This window comes from Anolis carolinensis, unplaced genomic scaffold (genome assembly GCF_035594765.1).
Source record: "Anolis carolinensis isolate JA03-04 unplaced genomic scaffold, rAnoCar3.1.pri scaffold_15, whole genome shotgun sequence".
Lineage (NCBI taxonomy): Eukaryota > Metazoa > Chordata > Lepidosauria > Squamata > Dactyloidae > Anolis > Anolis carolinensis.
Window position 1 is genome coordinate 6,571,999 of NW_026943826.1, and position 20,181 is coordinate 6,592,179.

Genomic DNA, 20,181 nt, shown 5'->3' on the forward strand with positions numbered 1-20,181 from the left:
TATTGGGTATCGTGTGGAAGTCTTGTAATACTTGCTTCTAAGACAGTGATTCCCAAAGTGGGTGCTACCGACCTCTGGTGGGACAGAGATAGGGCTGAGCCTCTATACATCTCCTGAGAGGCCTTTTAGGACTAAAGGGCAGGGCTGGGGTGGGGACGGGGCCGCTTCCAAAGAGCATGAGACAGGATGAGCCTCTATACCTCTCCTGAGAGGCCTTTTAGGACTAAAGGGCGGGGCTGGGGTGGGGGCGGGGCCTCTTCCAAAGAGCACGAGACAGGGCTGAGCCTCTATATCTCTCCTGAGAGGCCTTTTAGGACTAAAGGGCGGGGCTGGGGTGGGAGCAGGGCCTCTTCCAAAGAGCATGAGATAGGGCTGAGCCTCTATATCTCTCCTGAGAGGCCTTTTAGGACTTAAGGGCAGGGCTGGGGTGGGAGCAGGGCCTCTTCCAAAGAGCATGAGACAGGGCTGAGCCTCTATACCTCTCCTGAGAGGCCTTTTAGGACTAAAGGGCAGGGCTGGGGTGGGAGCAGGGCCTCTTCCAAAGAGCATGAGATAGGGCTGAGCCTCTATATCTCTCCTGTGAGGCCTTTTAGGACTAAAGGGCAGGGCTGGGATGGGGGCGGGGCCGCTTCCAAAGAGCATGAGACAGGATGAGCCTCTATACCTCTCCTGAGAGGCCTTTTAGGACTAAAGGGCAGGGCTGGGGTGGGGGCGGGGCCTCTTCCAAAGAGCACGAGACAGGGCTGAGCCTCTATATCTCTCCTGAGAGGCCTTTTAGGACTAAAGGGCGGGGCTGGGGTGGGAGCAGGGCCTCTTCCAAAGAGCATGAGATAGGGCTGAGCCTCTATATCTCTCCTGAGAGGCCTTTTAGGACTAAAGGGCAGGGCTAGGGGTGGGAGCAGGGCCTCTTCCAAAGAGCATGAGACAGGGCTGAGCCTCTATACCTCTCCTGAGAGGCCTTTTAGGACTAAAGGGCAGGGCTGGGGTGGGAGCAGGGCCTCTTCCAAAGAGCATGAGATAGGGCTGAGCCTCTATATCTCTCCTGTGAGGCCTTTTAGGACTAAAGGGCAGGGCTGGGATGGGGGCGGGGCCGCTTCCAAAGAGCATGAGACAGGATGAGCCTCTATACCTCTCCTGAGAGGCCTTTTAGGACTAAAGGGCGGGGCTGGGGTGGGGGCGGGGCCTCTTCCAAAGAGCACGAGACAGGGCTGAGCCTCTATATCTCTCCTGAGAGGCCTTTTAGGACTAAAGGGCGGGGCTGGGGTGGGAGCAGGGCCTCTTCCAAAGAGCATGAGATAGGGCTGAGCCTCTATATCTCTCCTGAGAGGCCTTTTAGGACTAAAGGGCAGGGCTAGGGGTGGGAGCAGGGCCTCTTCCAAAGAGCATGAGACAGGGCTGAGCCTCTATACCTCTCCTGAGAGGCCTTTTAGGACTAAAGGGCAGGGCTGGGGTGGGAGCAGGGCCTCTTCCAAAGAGCATGAGATAGGGCTGAGCCTCTATATCTCTCCTGTGAGGCCTTTTAGGACTAAAGGGCAGGGCTGGGATGGGGGCGGGGCCGCTTCCAAAGAGCATGAGACAGGATGAGCCTCTATACCTCTCCTGAGAGGCCTTTTAGGACTAAAGGGCGGGGCTGGGGTGGGGGCGGGGCCTCTTCCAAAGAGCACGAGACAGGGCTGAGCCTCTATATCTCTCCTGAGAGGCCTTTTAGGACTAAAGGGCGGGGCTGGGGTGGGAGCAGGGCCTCTTCCAAAGAGCATGAGATAGGGCTGAGCCTCTATATCTCTCCTGAGAGGCCTTTTAGGACTAAAGGGCAGGGCTAGGGGTGGGAGCAGGGCCTCTTCCAAAGAGCATGAGACAGGGCTGAGCCTCTATACCTCTCCTGAGAGGCCTTTTAGGACTAAAGGGCGGGGCTGGGAGCAGGGCCTCTTCCAAAGAGCATGAGATAGGGCTGAGCCTCTATATCTCTCCTGTGAGGCCTTTTAGGACTAAAGGGCAGGGCTGGGATGGGGGCGGGGCCTCTTCCAAAGAGCATGAGATAGGGCTGAGCCTCTATATCTCTCCTGAGAGGCCTTTTAGGACTAAAGGGCAGGGCTGGGATGGGGGCGGGGCCTCTTCCAAAGAGCATGAGACAGGGCTGAGCCTCTATATCTCTCCTGAGAGGCCTTTTAGGACTAAAGGGCAGGGCTGGGATGGGGGCAGAGCCTCTTCCAAAGAGCATGAGATAGGGCTGAGCCTCTATACCTCCCCTGAGGCGCTTGTCAGAACACGGGGGCGGGGTATAGAGGTTCAGCTCCGTCAGGGACTTGGGAAGAGGCCCCACCCCCTCCTCTAGCCCCGCCCCCTGTGTCCAGGACAGGGATAGAAGCTCAGCCCTGCCTCAGAGCTTGTAACTCCGCCCATCCCAGTCCTGGCTGCCCATTTGTGGCCCCGCCCACCTCCCCCTCCCAGCCCTGCATCTTGGACTTGGGGAGAGGCTCAGCCCCGCCCTCTTGAGCAGGAGCCATGCCCACCCCCTCTAAGCCACGCTCCCCCTTTCCAGGGGGTGCGGAATCATATTTTTTCTGGAAAGGGGGCGGTAGGCGAAATAAGTTTGGGAACCACTGCTCTAAGAGGAGAAGTGTCAATCTGTTTCCTAAGAAAGGAATGGGCCAGCTCTGGACCATCAGTAAACAAAGCTATGCTACAAAGCTAACCTGTAGTTATCTTACAATAGGCAGGTGGAAATCCTTCCTCACTGTCTCCTGTATGACACCTGGAATATATGTATTTCTTCTCTCTGTTTCTGCTCTCATTCTGATTGGTTGTGTAGAAAGGATACTTTGCAGATGCGTGCCTTTTACTCTGGACTTCTACTCTTACATCTTGGTGTGTGCTGTTGTGTGTTGAGACCTCTCTCTGCTTGTGTGTCCGGAGAGATGTGTGCTTGGAGATTTTCACCTCTTTTCTGAATCCTAGAAGAGACTAAGTTCTTTACTATGAAGAAATGTAGATATTGTTTTTGTAAATATACCTTTTACCTGTTTTAAAGACAGACCTCTTTATCTTTGCCTCCTAAGCTCTAAATTATTTACAGCTCCATGGCACACTCTACTTGCTGTGAGCTGAATGCTCAACTATAAGTATCCCGTTTTTGTATCTTTGCCTCCTAAGCTCTAAATTCTTTACAGCCACATGGCACTTCACACTCTGCTTGCTGTGAGCTGAATGCTCAACTATAAGTATCCCGTTTTTGTGTCTTTGCCTCCTAAGCTCTAAATTCTTTACAGCCACATGACACTTCACACTCTGTGAGCTGAATGCTCAACTATAAGTATCCTATTTTTGCTTATTTTGGATGCTCTGCTGTTTTGGGCTAGTTTTCCCTAACACACCCAGGAAAAGCCTTTCAAGATGGATCCCCAAGAATGCAATGAGCTTTCTTAAGACTGTGGGAACTATAACTTTCTTCCAAAGAGAGGAGAAAGAGGGCAATCAATGACCCTTTGGAGCACCTTCCTATCTGCCACTGTGCAGTTACCAAACCATGCACAAACACTGTAGGTTCATCTCTTGGTAAGTGTGCCTGGGGCTATAACTCTTGGCAAAAGAGGCATGGTCTTTCCCCAGGGGATTGCTTCTTGCCCTCTTTTATGGAAACTGGAACTCCCAAGGACCAAAACACTGTAGATAACTCAAAACTGGTTTTATTGTTCACAAAAGGTTATCCCAATAAATTGGAAGTTTCAAAGGGATAGGGAAAATATACATTACAGTCTTTGGTTGTCTTGAGTCCAAGGAGCTCTGCAGCTGAGAAGCTTTTCCAGGTCCCTTTTTCTCAATGGCTGTGAATGCCGGAGCACTCCTCAGCCTCAGTCCAAATGGCCTATGTTTGAAGGCACAGTATTCCTCTGGTGCCAAAGAATTGATTTGATGGCGCTTGAGACTCCTCAACGTCGTCCAGGTTGGCCCTGAACATGAAGCATAAGTCTCAAGGGTAAGAACCTCAGAATTGGTGCTGAGAGGTAACTTAATCAAGGGCTTTTAGAGCCAAGTCTCTCTCTCACGTCCATCTGGTAGAAAGCTTGATGGTGGAATGAAAAAGGAAACACTAGAATCATAGAATCATAGAATCATAGAATAGTAGAGTTGGAAGAGACCACATGGGCCATCTAGTCCAACCCCCTGCTAAGAAGCAGGAAATCCTACTCCAGGAAAGGGTGGAGTCAAACAATTGAGCTGAGGGAGTAATATAACTGGTGCAAACAACATTGATTGACAGCTATAAATAACCAATCAATTCAACTGCATTTACAGGGTAAAGGCAAAATCAGGCATGATACAATTCAAATCCTGCAACGTACAGTTCGACATATAGATGGCACCACTCGCTCCGTCACAGTAAGGGGTAAATCAACACATAGGTCAATCCCGTTTAGGCCTAAGTGTGTTTCTCTGCCGAGGTCCATACACATCATATTTCAATCGGTATGACTTGGCTTACGAAATAACATCATCCCAAGGTTGTCTCAGGGAACTTCAGGACAGAGTTTGGATGGAAACATCAATCTCTCTTTCTCTGTATCGGTCTTGCGAGCAAACTCCCAAACCCAGTTGGCTATCCCATTGTTCTGCCTGCCTTTCATCCCCATGTTTCCCCTTCCTCCCCGCAGTCTCCCGCATCAATGGGCACACAAAGCTCGAGAGGCACCGAGAGCACCCGCCCGGCTACGACAGCTCCTCCACGGTCATGAGCAGCGAGCTGGAGTCCAGCAGCTTCGTCGACTCGGATGACGATGAAAACACAAGCAGGTATGGGACCCATTTGTAAGATGTGAAAAGAAAGAAAAGCAAACGAATAAGCGGAATCCTGTCTTCATTTTTGGGCAGTCTTGCCCAACCAAGCTGGCTTTTGGTATCCAATGGAGTTTAGTCTCACGATCCTGAGGTTTGCTTTATGAAATACTCGCCTAGGGACCCGGCGGTGCCCAGGTTATTAGAAGAAGACATTGTTTCTTTTGGGATGTTAGGTAATACCACTTACCGTATATCCTCGAGTATAAGCTGATCCAAATATAAGCCAACCAGGACCCTCACCCGAGTATAAGCCGAGGGGGGCTTTTTCAGTCTTAAAAAAAGGGCTGAAAAACTAGGCTTATACTTGAGAATATACAGTAGGTTTGGTCCAGATCCGTCATTGGCTGGGTTCAGTTCTCTCTGTATAAGGGTGAACCACAACTCCCATATTCCCAGGACAGTCAACCTCAAACCATGAGAGTATTTGCAGTTGGCGGTGTTGGGTCTATGTATCAAGTTTGGTCCAGATGTGACGTTGGCTGGTTTCAGTGCTTTCTGGATGCAGGTGAACTACAACTCCCAAAACCAAGGTCAATTCCCACCAACCCCTTTAGTGTGTTCAGTTGGTCGTGGAGCTTTACTGTGTCAAGTTGGGTCCCGGTCTGTTTTTGGTGGGAGTCACTGTTTCACTGGATGTAGGTGAACTACAACTCCCAAAACCAAGGTCAATTGCCACCAACCCCTGCAGTGTGTTCATTTAGTCGTGGAGTTTTACTGTGTCAAGTTGGGTCCCTGTCCATTGTTGGCGGGAGTCATTGTTTCGCTGGATTTGGGTGAACTACAACTCCCAAAACCAAGGTCAATTCCCACCAACCCATACAGTGTGTTCAGTTGGTAGTGGAGCTTTACTGTGTCAAGTTGGGTCCCGGTCCATTGTTGGTGGGAGTCTCTGGATGTAGGTGAACTACAACTCCCAAAACCAAGATCAATTCCCACCAATCCTTGCAGTGTGTTCAGTTGGTCATGGGGCTTCTCTGTATCAAGTTGGGTCCCGGTCCATTGTTGGCGGGAGTCTCTGTTCCTCTGGATGTTGGTGAACTACAACTCCCAAAACCAAGGTCAATTCCCACCAACCCCTGCAGTGTGTTCAGTTAGTCATGGAGCGTTATTATGTCAAGTTGGGTCCCGGTCCGTTGTTGGTGGGAGTCTCTGTTTCACTGGATGTTGGTGAACTACAACTCCCAAAACCAAGGTCAATTCCCACCAACCCCTACAGTGTGTTCAGTTGGTCTTGAGTCTTCTGTGGGCCAAGTTAGGTCCAAGTCCAGAATCCCTCCCTCTTCCGATCTGTCTTTTGGCACAAAGACGTGGCTGGCTGGCTTGCCGACAGAGAGGAATGTGCCAAGGTATGTTGTTTAATATTACAAAGATGATCTTCATAAGCGGATGAGACATTCCGTCGGCTGGGGGCTTTCCGGCGTTTGGTGGACGCAGGCGGAGAAAGGGATAGAGCAGGGGTTCGAACCTAGCCAGAGAAAAAGCAAAATAACAAAAGCGGTTGCCTGTAAAAGGAGGGACGCAAAGCTTGTGTTTGGAAGTCAGGACGAGGGGTTGTTGTGGATGGAAGGACAGGGAGAAAGAGCTTATTTGGGCACTTTGATGGGCAAAGAAGGCACTCCACCTGTATGTGAGTACTTGCATTTTTCTTTTCTTGAGCGAGAGATTTATTTATTGGGTTGCTGTGAGTGTTCTGGGCTGTCTGGCCATGTTCCAGCAGCATTCCCTCCTGACATTTCACCGACATCTATGGCAGGCATCCTCAGAGATTGTGAGGGATATTATACCTCACAACCTCTGGGGATGCCTGCTATAGATGTGGGCAAAACATCCAGAGAGAATGCTTCTGGGACATGGCCATACAGCCTGGAAAATTCACAACAACCCAGTAATATATTATGGACAAATGAGATGTAACAATGAGGGTCTATGATTGGATCTTCTCCTCTAACTGGGGCAACTTTGATGAATGTTATGCATTTGTTCTTCTGTGCTTTCTGACCTTTTGCACAGCTATTCTGAGTATGATATAAATCTTATTGTACCTGGAAGAGGAGCCTTTTAGGAAGGAAAAGAGGAGTTGCATCCCTGATACTAAAGCAGCATGAATGTGGTCGAATTACACACGGATTCCAGCCTAGACTTTTGCTTGCATTCCATTTTTTTCTGCCGATCTTGAGCTCTTTCAGTCAGTTTCAAGGAGGGTTTTTGCAAGTGTTGAAAAAGAGCTTATCCAAAAAAAAAAAGTCAAAATAATGAGTTATTGTTGTGATGGGATCCAAGTCCAAACAGAGAAAAGGTTACTCCTCCTGTGATAAAATCAAGTAGCCAGATTAAAATATGAAATATGCTCTGATTTTTTTTTCCCTCGCCTTCCTTTTCAGGTTGAGTAGCTCCACGGAGCAAAGCACTTCGTCCCGTCTCATCCGGAAGCACAAACGCCGGCGGAGGAAACAGAAGATGCGACAGATCGACAGGGTATGCTGCCATTATTCTCAACTCATGCTTTCGGTTCATTGACTGAGCTGCAAAATGGGCTTATGCTGCCACCAAATTATAAAGGTTTTATTAAAGCCGCCACCAAATGTAAAGGCGATTATTAACGCTTGACACCACTTGTAAAAGATACAGCCACCAACTACTCAGAGAGGAGACCTTTTAAATTTTCTTTTCCTTTCTATTTCTTATTTACTTTCGATGGTAGCACAACTCAGTTTATAATATATGTGACAGAGTCTTAGATGTTTGGAAGAACAATAACAAGTTTATTCAGGCACAGAGCTTAGTGGTTACAATAACATTTCTCCTTAGAGGCACTTTAGTTAACAGTTGCAGTATTAGAATGAGGTGATTCAAACTTCCTAAAATGTCACTTCTTTCTCTACTGCTTTAAACCGCAGTCACCCTGTGATATACCATCACAGATTCTCTGTTCCTTATCAGGACACAGACTACCTTAAAATAAGTCACCATACTTATTTTAAACTGACTCAAAATAAGCAATTGAGCCTCCCTGATCCCTTCAACAAGGATCAGTCTTCCCTGTGCCTCGTCAGAGCAGAGTAACTGCTTTTTAAAAAAAACCTGCACTTCTCCAACAAAACGGCAGTTGGCTCCGCCTACTTCTCCATGGCAACCAACTCCTGAGTGCAGAGATGCAATAACTGAAACATTGACCCTTTTAAAACACAAACATAACATCTGTAAACTAAAAAAAAAATCACACTTCATTACAGTAGCCCATCTCTAGGCAAGTCCAATTCTTTCGGTTAAGACTCTGAACCACCTCTCCTTTTGTGTTTGTGCTTTGCAGTCGTCCTCCTTCAGCAGCATCACGGACTCCACCATGTCCCTGAACATCATCACTGTCACGCTCAACATGGGTAAAGGAACATCGCTTTTTTAAATGTATTGTGTCAGAAGTCAATTGAGGATACAGTTAGAATGTATGTAAATACCAACAAAGTTAAAAACTTGGTATTATACTAGATTTCTTTTGATCAGAAGCTGGCCACTTGGAGTGCCTCTGGTGTCGCTGCGAGAAGGTCCTCCATTGTGCATGTGGCAGAGCTCAGGCTGCATTGTAGTCAGTGGTCAGTGGCTTGTTCTTCTCCACACTCGCATGTCATGGACTCCACTTTGTAGCTCCATTTCCTAAGATTGGCTCTGCATCTCGTGGTGCCAGAGCGCAGTCTGTTGCAAGTCGCTTCTGGTTGGTGAAAACAGAAGAACGGCCTGTCTCAGAGGAGCGTGCTTACTCCATCAATCTTTAACATCTACACAAAAGACCAGCCATTGCCAGAAGGCACAGAGAATTTCATCTCTGCTGATGATCTTGCCATCACCACCCAAGCAGGGAGCTTTGAAATAGTTGAAGGGAAGCTTTTTGAAGCTTTAGGTGGTCTTACTGTCAATTACAGGGAAAACTAGCTGAGCTCTAATCCATCTAAAACTCAGACATGTGCTTTTCACCTTAAGAACAGACAAGCATCCTGAGCTCTGAGGATGACCTGGGAAGGAATTCCACTGGAGCATTGCAGCACAACAAAATACCTGGGAGTCACTCTAGACCAGTGATGGTGAACCTATGACACACGTGTTAGCACTGACACACATAGCCATTTTCAGTGACACGTGGCCACATGCGGCCACATACAGAGAAGTATGGGGCCGCATACCAAGAAATATGTTTCATCCTCAGCTCCTGCACAGCCAGGTGCCATAGCCAAGGATAAAACATTTGCTGTAGTGTTGACACCCTGTGCTGGAGGTCTATAGACCAAAACCACAGAATTCTGGCACAGAGCGTCAAGTTCTGGGACTACTAGTTATTTATTTATTTACAGTATTTATATTCCACCCTTCTTTCTCACCCCGAAGAAGACTCAGGGCGGATCACAATGCACATATACATGGCAAACATTCAATGCCATATGACATGCAACATATATAGACAAACACAGAGGCAATTTAACATTTTCCAGCTTCTGGCTTCATGAGGATATGCTCGATTCTGGCCACACAGGGAGCTGCCGCTTCATTGTCCACTTGTGACACCCGAGTCCTTGATGGTATTACTTCCTCATTCCTTTCTGCATGCTGCTGGAAGGTTTTATGGTGTCGTAAATTAGTTAAATTAGCCTCCCCACATAAAGCGGTACCTAGTTTTTCTACTTGACAGATGCAACTGTCTTTTGAGCTGTATAGATCAACAGCGAGCTAGACTATTAATGGTTAGGAGCTCACTCTGACCCGGGCTGGCTTCGAACTCATGACCTTTTGGTCAGTAGTGATGTATTGCAGCTGGCTACTAGCCAGCTGGGCCACAGCCCTGCCCAGTTAGGCCTTTAGGAGATCTTTGACCTCACTCCCGGCTGGAGGAGCAGGAAGCAGTGGAATGACGCGAGGGATGTATCTCTGAGGGCTTTGTGATCGCCATTACCAGAAACCACATAACCACAGCAACCATCATCCAATCTACTGTTCTGGGGTGTCGTGGATTTCTAATTGACCATCATTACTGAGAGAAGTGAGGGGGAGACTGGGAGAGGCAAGGGCCTGTGCTATGGGTGCTGTTTCCTGCCATTGGAAATAGTGAGGTGACACAGTACCTGAGTTATGCTCGGTTCTTTGGCTAATTTTGACACACCAAGATCAAAAGGTTGCCCATCACTGCTCTAGATCATGCCCTGACTTACAAGAAGAACTCAAAGATTCTATAATATAATTAAGAAGGAAATGAAAGAGCTATTGGGGACGACAATAGAATGGAATTTTTTGTTCAAAAATTAGAAGGCAATGGGGAGCTTAAAGAATGGGAGGAAATAATAAAACATATGTTAGATGCAATCAAAGCCTCAGTTGCCCTAGGATGGAAGGACCAAAAAAAATGGGATATAAAAACGTGGTATAAATATTTAGCCGATTATCTACTTCAAGATTATATTAGCGAAAGGAAAAGCTATTATAAGTTTGGCCAAACCAAGATGACCTGGGAGGCAAAATGGAAGGGCCCTATCTCTAGGATAAAGGGGAAAGACAAATACAAGGAATTAAATAAGATTATCCTTATGATTGAACAACTATAATTAGTACGGTAAAGAGTAGTAAACTGTTCTCAGGGGGGAGGGGGGAGGGAGAGAGGGGATATAAATATATATAGTATCTCTGTACCCTTACATTATGTAAGAATAAGTTTATGGGCGAGAACGGGGAGGTGGCGGGATCGGGGAGAACTACAGGTAATGTAAATGTGGAATATCAAGATTGTATGTCTCTATTTGTATGTACGTATGTATATATATATATATATATATATATATATATATATATATATATAAATTTATATTTCACCAAAAAAAAAAAACTTACAAGAAGAACTGCACTAAGGTGAAAAATACACGTCTGCATCTTAAATGGATTAGGAATCAGCTGGCGTTTCCTGTAATAGGCAGTAAGAGCACCTAAAGCTTCTGAAAGCTTCTGTTCAACCATTTCCAAGCTCCCTGCTTGAGTGGTGATGGCATGATCGTCAGCATAGATGAAATTCTCTGTCCTTCTGGAAGTTGCTGTTCATTTGTGTAAATATTAAACATTGATGAAGCAAGCATGCTCCCACTAGACAGGCCATTTTTGCCATCTGCTTCTCTGACCCCGGAACTACAAATACACCTTCTAGTCCTTGGGTTGACCATAGAAGCCTAGAGATTTCCACCTAGAGATTTCTGAAGAATTTTTTTTTCTAGGAATCTGTAGGTCTTCCAGTGTGACTTCTGGTGCAAATGGAGTGCAAATTTGTGCTGTAGGACCTCAGGGTTCCTAGGGAAAACATATTAATACAATCCGTGAGTAATCAAGTCCACATAAGCCAAGTTCAGAGGGATGGTTGTAATGCTAATCAACCTCTTATCCTATTTCAGAAAAATATAATTTCCTGGGCATCAGCATCGTCGGCCAGAGCAATGACCGGGGGGATGGAGGCATCTACATTGGCTCCATCATGAAGGGGGGCGCTGTGGCCGCTGATGGACGGATTGAACCAGGGGACATGTTGCTACAAGTGAGCAAGCCCTTTCTAGCTTTTCACAAAAATCTGTGTTTGCAAATATCTGTTCCCTCTGGAAGTGATCCTGCAGGTACCAACTCTTCTGTGTGGTGCATTCCAGGTGAACGAGGTCAACTTTGAGAACATGAGCAACGACGACGCAGTGCGGGTCTTGAGAGAAATTGTCTCCAAGCCTGGGTAAGAGACCACGTCAGGGGGTTCTTGACTTCTAATTTAGGCAGACCCAGAGTGTAACTGCATATGTGTAAGATCCACACAATTGGGTAGACAATGCACTATTACGAGGGTTATCCAGTTTTGGAATTAAAAACGAACAAAGTATGGGAAAAAATATTTATCATATGCAGTTGAAAGCCACACCCAAATACCACTTCTCAACATAGTCGCCATTCAAATCTAGGCACTTCTCATAGCGATGAATGAGCTTGGAAACGCCTTCCCCACAAAACTCTGCCGCTTGCATCCTCAAAAAGTATAGGAGAAAACATTTACCATATGCAGTTGAAAGCCACACCCAAATACCACTTTTCAACATAGTCGCCATTCAAATCTAGGCACTTCTCATAGTGATGATGGAGCTTGGCAACTCCTTCCTCACAAAACTGTGCCGCTTGCGTCCTCAACCAGCCGGCACCCCTTCCGGCAGCTGCGCATCGTCGCCAAAACGCTGCATTGCCAGCCACCTCCCCATTGTTGGAAACAAGTGGTAGTCGCTCGGTGCAAGGCCTGGAGTGCACGGCGGATGAGGAAACAACTCCCACCCAAAAGACTCCAGAACTTCACGTGTGCGGCTGGGCGTACCCATGAAACAGCAAAATCCCCGCGCTCAACTTTCCCCCATGCTCGTCCTGGATCGCAAGTGGCAGAGTTTTGAGGACGCGAACGGCAGAGTTTTGTGGGGAAGGAGTTGTCAAGCTCATTCATCGCTATGATAAGTGCCTAGATTTGAATGGCGACTATGTTGAGAAGTGGTATTTGGGTGTGGCTTTCAACTGCATATGGTAAATGTTTTCTCCTATACTTTTTGATGGTGTAAGCAGCAGAGTTTTGTGGGGAAGGAGTTGCCAAGCTCATTCATCGCTATGATAAGTGCCTAGATTTGAATGGTGACTATGTTGAGAAGTGGTATTTGGTTGTGGCTTTCAACTGCCTATGGTAAATGTTTTCTCCTATACTTTTTGAGGATACAAGCGGCAGAGTTTTGTGGGGAAAGAGTTGCCAAGCTCATTCATCGCTATGAGAAGTGCCTAGATTTGAATGGCGACTATGTTGAGAAGTGGTATTTGGGTGTGGCTTTCAACTGCATATGGTAAATGTTTTCTCCTATACTTTTTGAGGACACAAGCGGCAGAGTTTTGTGGGGAAGGAGTTGCCAAGCTCATTCATCGCTATGATAAGTGCCTAGATTTGAATGGCGACTATGTTGTGGTATTAAGCATTGCATCATTCACTTTTGTCACTGTTGCATCCTAACCTGGAACCCACCTTTGCATTCATGCCACATAGGAGCCCCGTAGTATTAACTAAACCAGTGATTCCCAAAGTGGGCGCTACCGTCCCCTGGTGGGCGCTGCAGCAATCCAGGGGGGCGGTGATGGCACCTATTAGACATGGGGGCGGGGTCAGGGGAGGGGCGTGGCTTCTTCCCAAGAGCCCAAGACAGGGCTGAGAATCTATACTGCTCCTGAGGCACTTGTTGGGACACATAGAGCGGAGCTAGGGACAGGGGCGGGGCCTCCTTCCAAGAGCCCGAGACAGGGCTGAGCCTCTATACCTCTCCTGAGAGGCCTTTTAGGACTAAAGGGCGGGGCTAGGGGCGGGGCCTCTTCCCAAGAGCATGAGACAGGGCTGAGCCTCTATACCTCTCCTGAGAGGCCTTTTAGGACTAAAGGGCGGGGCTAGGGGCGGGGCCTCTTCCCAAGAGCATGAGACAGGGCTGAGCCTCTATACCTCTCCTGAGAGGCCTTTTAGGACTAAAGGGCGGGGCTAGGGGCGGGGCCTCTTCCCAAGAGCATGAGACAGGGCTGAGCCTCTATATCTCTTCTGAGAGGCCTTATAGGACTAAAGGGCGGGGCTATACCTCCCCTGAGGCACTTGTTAGAACACAGGGGTGGGGTAGAGAGGTTCAGCTCTGTCAGGCACTTGGGAAGAGGCCCCACCCCCTCCTCTAGCCCCACCTCCTGTGTCCTGGCAGGTGCCGCAGGACAGGGATAGAAGCTCAGCCCTGACTCAGAGCAAGTCTGTTCAATAGGGCTACAATGTATGATTCTTGCTTTTGGATTTATGCCTGTGCTATGATTCCTGGCATCCATACAGCCCAGTGATTCCGGCCATGAAAGCCTTCGACAATACATCTTGGCCCTTGTGGATTGATGGGGAATGTGGTAGGCAGGCATCAACATAATTCCCCCTCTTCCTTTTCCCTCCCAGCCCCATCAGCCTAACTGTGGCCAAATGCTGGGACCCAACGCCCAGGAGCTATTTCACCATTCCCAGAGGTGAGTGATCAGCTACTGCAAGTACTTTTGGCATTCAATTTCTCAAGACTCCAACTTATTATTTGAAGACAACACAGTATGTGTGTTAGTGCCTCATGCACATTCAACCTTTACAAAATAATATATGTTGCTATAATGTGAAACTAAAGGAATCAATCATACATTCAATTGGCTTAAACCTGCTGTGAATGTATAATTGATTCCTCAATTGAATGTATAATTAATTCCTTTAGTTTCACATTATAGCAGCATATATTATTTTATAAAGGTTGAATGTGTATGAGGCACTTACATATTGTGTTGTCTTCAAATAATAAGTTGGAGTCTTGAGAAATTGTTCAAATACCGTAGACTACTCTATGTTGACTCCATTTCGCCTTTAAGTCTCTAAGATTGCAGTTTCTTGAAACATTATATTCTGTAAAATACTGCTGTGTATTACAACAGTTGACTGTACTTTATTATTATTGTTGTAAACACTTATGTGAATGTCAAATGTATATGATGCTCTAATATACATACTGTATTTATAGCATATGTTTTGAACCTTTATAGTGTTTATTCTGTCATGTGCTGGGCCTGTAACTATTGTCTTTGTATAGGACGTATACTTTATGCCCAGCGGGAAGCCAGGGCGCCTCAAAAGAAAGGTTGTTGAGGATTTTCCTGAACAAGGATAGTCCTTTGAGTCTTTAATGAGATAACAAAGTCTTTATTGATGAACAAATAATAAATCTTCAAGGAGTCAAATAACACTTCAAGGTTTCCTTAATAAACTGTTGACTTTTCAGTCTTGTCCCCAGGGGACAGACAATTGGCTTTGGATATAAGAAAGTCCCCTTATAACCTCTCCCAGGCTGTCTATTATCTGGGCCTAGCTGATGTGGGACCCACTACCGACTCCAAATGCGTCTGGGTATCGAGTGGACCTACCAACCAAGGCTTGCAGATGTTTCAGCTGGGGTTCCGTGGATCTGTGGTGCTGTTCCCTCTCTGAGGTTTCTCTGGAAACTTTAGGGCTGTTTCCCTCAGGAGCTGTGAGGCTGAGAGGCTGTGAGCTCTTAGCCAGAACCTTTGGGACTTTTCCCCTGGAATTTCTGTTTCTGATTCCTCGGATGTTCTATGTCCCTGGATGTTCTTGAGATATGAAGCTTTTCTACGGGACGAGTTGGTCTACGTCCTATAGCTTAGCTTCCTTAAGAGAGACAGACTTAAAAATGGCTCCTTCCCTCCCAGAGCCCTGAACAAGGGGCAGAACCAAACTTAATGATGATTGACAGGCGGCCTGTCCTATGATTGCAAACATTTGCAGCAAGAAAATAAAGTCGGAGCTTCAGGTACAGCTGTACCAGCGCAGTGTTTGCATATCTTTTTGACATTGGTTAGAATAGACCTCTGTGTATATTGATTAACGCAGTGTTGTCTCTGTCTCCTCCTTTCCCATCCCTCGGCGTCTCTCTCCTCTCCTTCTGCAGCTGAACCCGTTCGGCCGATCGACCCGGCGGCGTGGATCTCTCATACCACGGCCCTGACGGGAGCGTACCCCCGTTACGGTATGAGCCCCTCCATGAGCACCATCACCTCTACCAGCTCCTCACTAACAAGCTCAATTCCTGATTCGGAAAGTAAGTCACACTGCCGCAGGTTTTCCTCCTGCACAGGGCTGGCAGTGTAGAGCTAAACAAACCCACAAAAACACACAACCAAGCCCCAGAACGGTGTTATGTTCAGAAAATGAAAAATAGCAGCAACCACAAACTTGTTGGCTTCCTCTCTTGTTAGCGAGTGTGTATAGCGGAACCAGCAGCGTCCAGTTAACACCATGTGCAAAAGACTCAGACCAGGCAGAGGAATTGAAAGAACAAAGGAACTTTACTTGTTGAGTTGAAGTTAAGTAAACAGTTCAGCAATCGTACAATGTCCTTGTAGTTGCATAGGATCAATAACTAATCAATCAGCATTCAATATATCCAGCATAGCATATTTAAACTGCTACTTGACCGTAGCTAGAGAGCCTGTCTTTTCTGTGCTCTCCCTGCAAGCCCAGATTCCCAACTGACAAACCCAGCCATCTGCCAGCAAACCGATACATTGTTTGAGGCGTGGCTTGCCTCTGCAAAAAGCTCAGCTCCCTTTTTGCAGAGATCTTTTGCAAGCAACTTTGCAAGGATTGCTTTACACACACACATAGCAATTTGGCGCAATATCTCTCTCTCTCCTTTCTCACCTTTATTGGAGACCCACCGCTCTGGTCAATCATAGGATCCTAGAGTTGGAAGAGATCCTAAGGGCCATCCAGTCCAACCTCATTGCGTCACGCAAGAAAATGCAACCAAAGCACTCCCAACGGATGGCCATCTAGTCTCTGTTTATAAACCTCCACGGGACTCGTAAGCAGCACATCCCACTATTAAACAGCAATAGCTATTGAGTTCTTCCTAATATTAGGTGGAATCTCATTGGGTTGCTGTGAGTTTTCCAGGCTGTATTCCAGAAAAAATATTACTCAGCGCTCCCTGGAAAGGGGGGCGTGGCTTAGAGGGGTGGGTGTGGCTCATTCTCAAGAGGGCGGGGCTGAGCCTCTCCCCTAGTCCAAGATGCAGGGCTGGGAGGGGGAGGTGGGCAGGGCCACAAATGGGCAGCCAGGACTGGGATGGGCGGAGTTACAAGCTCTGAGGCAGGGCTGAGCTTCTATCCCTGTCCAGCGGCACCTGCCAGGACATAGGGGGCGGGGCTAGAGGAGGGGGCGGGGCCTATTCCCAAGTGCCTGACGGGGCTGAACCTGTATACCCCAACCCCGTGTTCTAACAAGCGCCTCAGGGAAGGTATATAGAGGCTCAGCCCTGTCTCGTGCTCTTGGGAAGAGGCCCCGCCCCCACCCCTAGCCCCGCCCTTTAGTCCTAAAAGGCCTCAGGAGAAGTATAGAGGCTCAGCCCTGTCTCGGGCTCTTGGAAGGAGGCCCCGCCCCCTTCCCTAGCTCCGTCCTCTGTGTCCCAACAAGTGCCTCAGGAGAGATATAGAGGCTCAGCCCTGTCTCAGGCTCTTGGAAGGAGGCCCCGCCCACTCCTCTAGCTCCGCCCCCTGTGTCCTAACAGGCATCTCAGATGCTCAGCCCTGTCTCCGGCACTTGGGAAGAGGCCCCGCCCCTCCCCTGGCCCCGCCCCTATGTCCTAATAGATGCCATCACCACCCTCCTGGATCACTGCAGTGCTCACTTTAGGAATCACTGCTGTATAGCTATGTTTCAGAAGCATCCTCTCCTGATGTTTCACCCACATCTATGGCAGGCATCTTCAAAGGTTGGGAGATCTTTTGGAAACTTAACCAATGGGATTTATATACCTGGAAGGTCCAGGATGGGAGTCTGCTTGAGGCAAGCGTATTACAATTGGCCACCTTGATTAGCATTGAATAGCCTTTCAGCTTCAAGGTCTGGCTGCTTCCACAGACATATAAACCCGACTTGCCTAGATTCCAACATACCTCACAACCTCTGAGGATGCCTGCCATAGATGCAGGCAAAACATCCGGAGAGAATGCTTCTGGAGCATGGCCAGACAGCCCAGAAAATTCACAGTGACCCAGCATCATATCTGGTCTGTTCGTTGAACTGTGCCCAACTCCCAAGTAAAGTTGTAAGGTTCTCTTCTTCCAGTTGTGTTGTGGGTAAGTCTTCCACAGAAGGAAGCACCAAGACACACGCTGGAAGTTTCCAACAGGTTTTATTGTACAGAATACCAGAATCTTCTCTGTAGCCCATTTATATAGCGGCTCTCACATACCAGAGGGTAATTGAGGTTTTATGGCTGGCTGGATGGCCATCTGTCGGGGGTGCTTTGAATGCGATTTCCTGCTTCTTGGCAGGGGGTTGGACTGGATGGCCCATGAGGTCTCTTCCAACTTTACTATTCTATGATTCTATGATTCTAATCTTCTCTGTAGCCCATTTATATAGGGGCTCTCAGATACCAGAGGGAAATTGAGGTTTTATGGCTGGCCCAAGACACACGCTGGTAGATTCCAACAGGTTTTATTGTACAGAATACCAGAATCTTCTCTGTAGCCCATTTATATAGGGGCTCTCACATACCAGAAGGTAATTGAGGTTTTATGGCTGGCCCGTTTTATGGCTGGCATCTGTTCTTTGTCAGCGCTTGCTCTGTGTCCGGAGATGTCAAAGATCAGAGATCATGACAAAAGTCCATTAGCTTCGATCTTTCGATTTCTTGCCATGCTCATATCCTGCCCCATGGCAAACTGTAGTGGGCTTTCCGGTTTATTGCTCCCCCACTTATTTTAATCCAAACATCTGTCGACCCAAAACCACATGTTGCTTTCCTTGCTACTAACCAAACTAGCTTCAAACCAGTGCCAAAGGTTTGTTAGAGAGTATTGCTGGCAATAAATTGGTTTGTGGACCAAATCCTGGAGCTTTGTGGGCCAATGGCATGTTATGGATGAGGATGGTTCTGGTGTGTCATGGACTGCATGGCTTAAACATGAATGCTATTGAGTCTCCCGATGCAGAATCAGACTTGGGTTGGATTCGGCCTTGGAGACCTTTCCCCGTGGCTTGCTTGCTGTTCCTCGTGTCCTGGTTCTTAGAGTAAAAATGAACGTGCTGGTTTCACGTTTTCAGATTGGATTATTATTTATTGCGTTGTGTCAGAGTGGGCCAGCGCCAGCTTCCAGAATCATGGAAATAGTGATTAGGTTCTCTCAGGAAACCTCTTGGTTCTCCAGGACAATGTTATGGTCACCCTGAGTCCCCTGAGAAGGGTGGGGTGAAAGTACAGTAAATAAATAAATACATAAATAAATGGTCAATGTCTACCAGATGTTGTTCTGGAGGGACCAGAGTGTTAGGATTTTGTGCCAGGAAAAACTACCCAAAAACACAGCAGAGCTTCCAAAATACAAAATCAGGGTATTTATGGTTGAGCATTCAGCTCACAGCAAGCAGAGCGTGAAGTGCCATGTGGCTGTAAAGAAATTAGAGCTCAGGAGACAAAGATACAAAAACAGGATACCTATAGTTGAGCATTCAGCTCACAGCAAGCAGAGCGTGAAGTGCCATGTGGCTGTAAAGAATTTAGAGCTCAGGAGACAAAGATACAAAAACAGGCTACTTATAGTTGAGCATTCAGCTCACAGCAAGCAGAGCGTGAAGAGCTTAGGAGGCAAAGATACAAAAACGGGATAAACAAAAGGTTTATTGTATATACTCAAAGATAACCCGAGTTTTTCAGTCCTTATTTATGAGCTGAAAAACCCTCCCCTGGCTTATAATTGGGTCAAGGTCAAGCCGGCAGTGGAGCCTGGAGGCCGTTGCTTGTAATATATGATATATTTATCTCTTATCTTACCCTCCCTTATCATCGTTTTCTTTTCCAAAACCTCCCTCGCTCTTAAACAAGGGAATGTTTTGAAAAGGGAAAGAAGCCCTTACAAGTCAGGAAGAGGAATATATATATATATCCATTAATCTTACAAAAGCATTTGCCCTGAAATATTTGTTAATCTCTGCTACAGATATATAGGCATTTCCCCCTGCAAGCCTTTGCAATCCCTATGTATCTTTATATATCTATCTAACTATCTATCTACATTAATTTTATATATGAATTTCCCCCTCATATGTTTGCAAGTCTTTGCAAATCCTACACAGATATAATTATCTATATATAGAGAGAGATGTCTAGATAGATATATATGAATATAGATATGCAGGGGAAATGCATGCACAGAATACACTTACAGAGATTTCTAGATAGATATAAACATAAATATATAGGGCTTGCAAATATTGCTGGAGGGAAATGCGCATATATATAGAGAGAGGATTTGCAAACGTTTCACATATGTGAAATTAGTATATATAATTATAGATCTATGTCTAGCTCTGCATTGTTTATGTAGGCATTGAATGTTTGCCTGTTACTATGTTGGAAGCTGGTCTGAGTCCATATGAGGAGCTAGGGCAGGGTATAAATGAAGTTATTATTATTATTATTATTATTATTATTATTATTATTATTATTATTATTTTATTGTTAATACCATATTGCTTTTGTTGACCCTACTTTTCCACTTACAGAGCTAGTTTACTGTTTTTCTTTGAAATACAGTAAATATTGAAAATCCTTTCACTTACTGATGCCTCAATATAATTTCATTTATATCTATTAAATCTATTTTTATTTTGAAATTGACCCGTAGCTGCTGCATTTTCCACCCTCGGCTTATACTCGAGTCAATAAGTTTCCCCAGCTTTTTGTGGTAAAATTA

The 20,181-nt window shown here is 46.6% G+C and overlaps 1 protein-coding gene across 4 annotated transcripts in view; it reads left to right on the forward strand.

The window, feature by feature from the left end:
• The window catches only part of dvl1 (dishevelled segment polarity protein 1), a 91,077-nt gene that overhangs the window by 53,890 nt on the left and 17,006 nt on the right, over positions 1-20,181 (forward strand). For 3 of the 4 annotated variants that reach the window (XM_062965849.1, XM_062965852.1, XM_062965851.1), the window contains 7 exons: positions 4,650-4,788; positions 7,215-7,308; positions 8,144-8,213; positions 11,250-11,389; positions 11,496-11,572; positions 13,826-13,893; positions 15,369-15,518. In XM_062965849.1, the coding sequence (XP_062821919.1) occupies positions 4,650-4,788; positions 7,215-7,308; positions 8,144-8,213; positions 11,250-11,389; positions 11,496-11,572; positions 13,826-13,893; positions 15,369-15,518 (738 nt within the window). The remainder of the gene's footprint in view (positions 1-4,649; positions 4,789-7,214; positions 7,309-8,143; positions 8,214-11,249; positions 11,390-11,495; positions 11,573-13,825; positions 13,894-15,368; positions 15,519-20,181) is intronic. The other variant, XM_062965850.1, reaches the window with a different exon arrangement.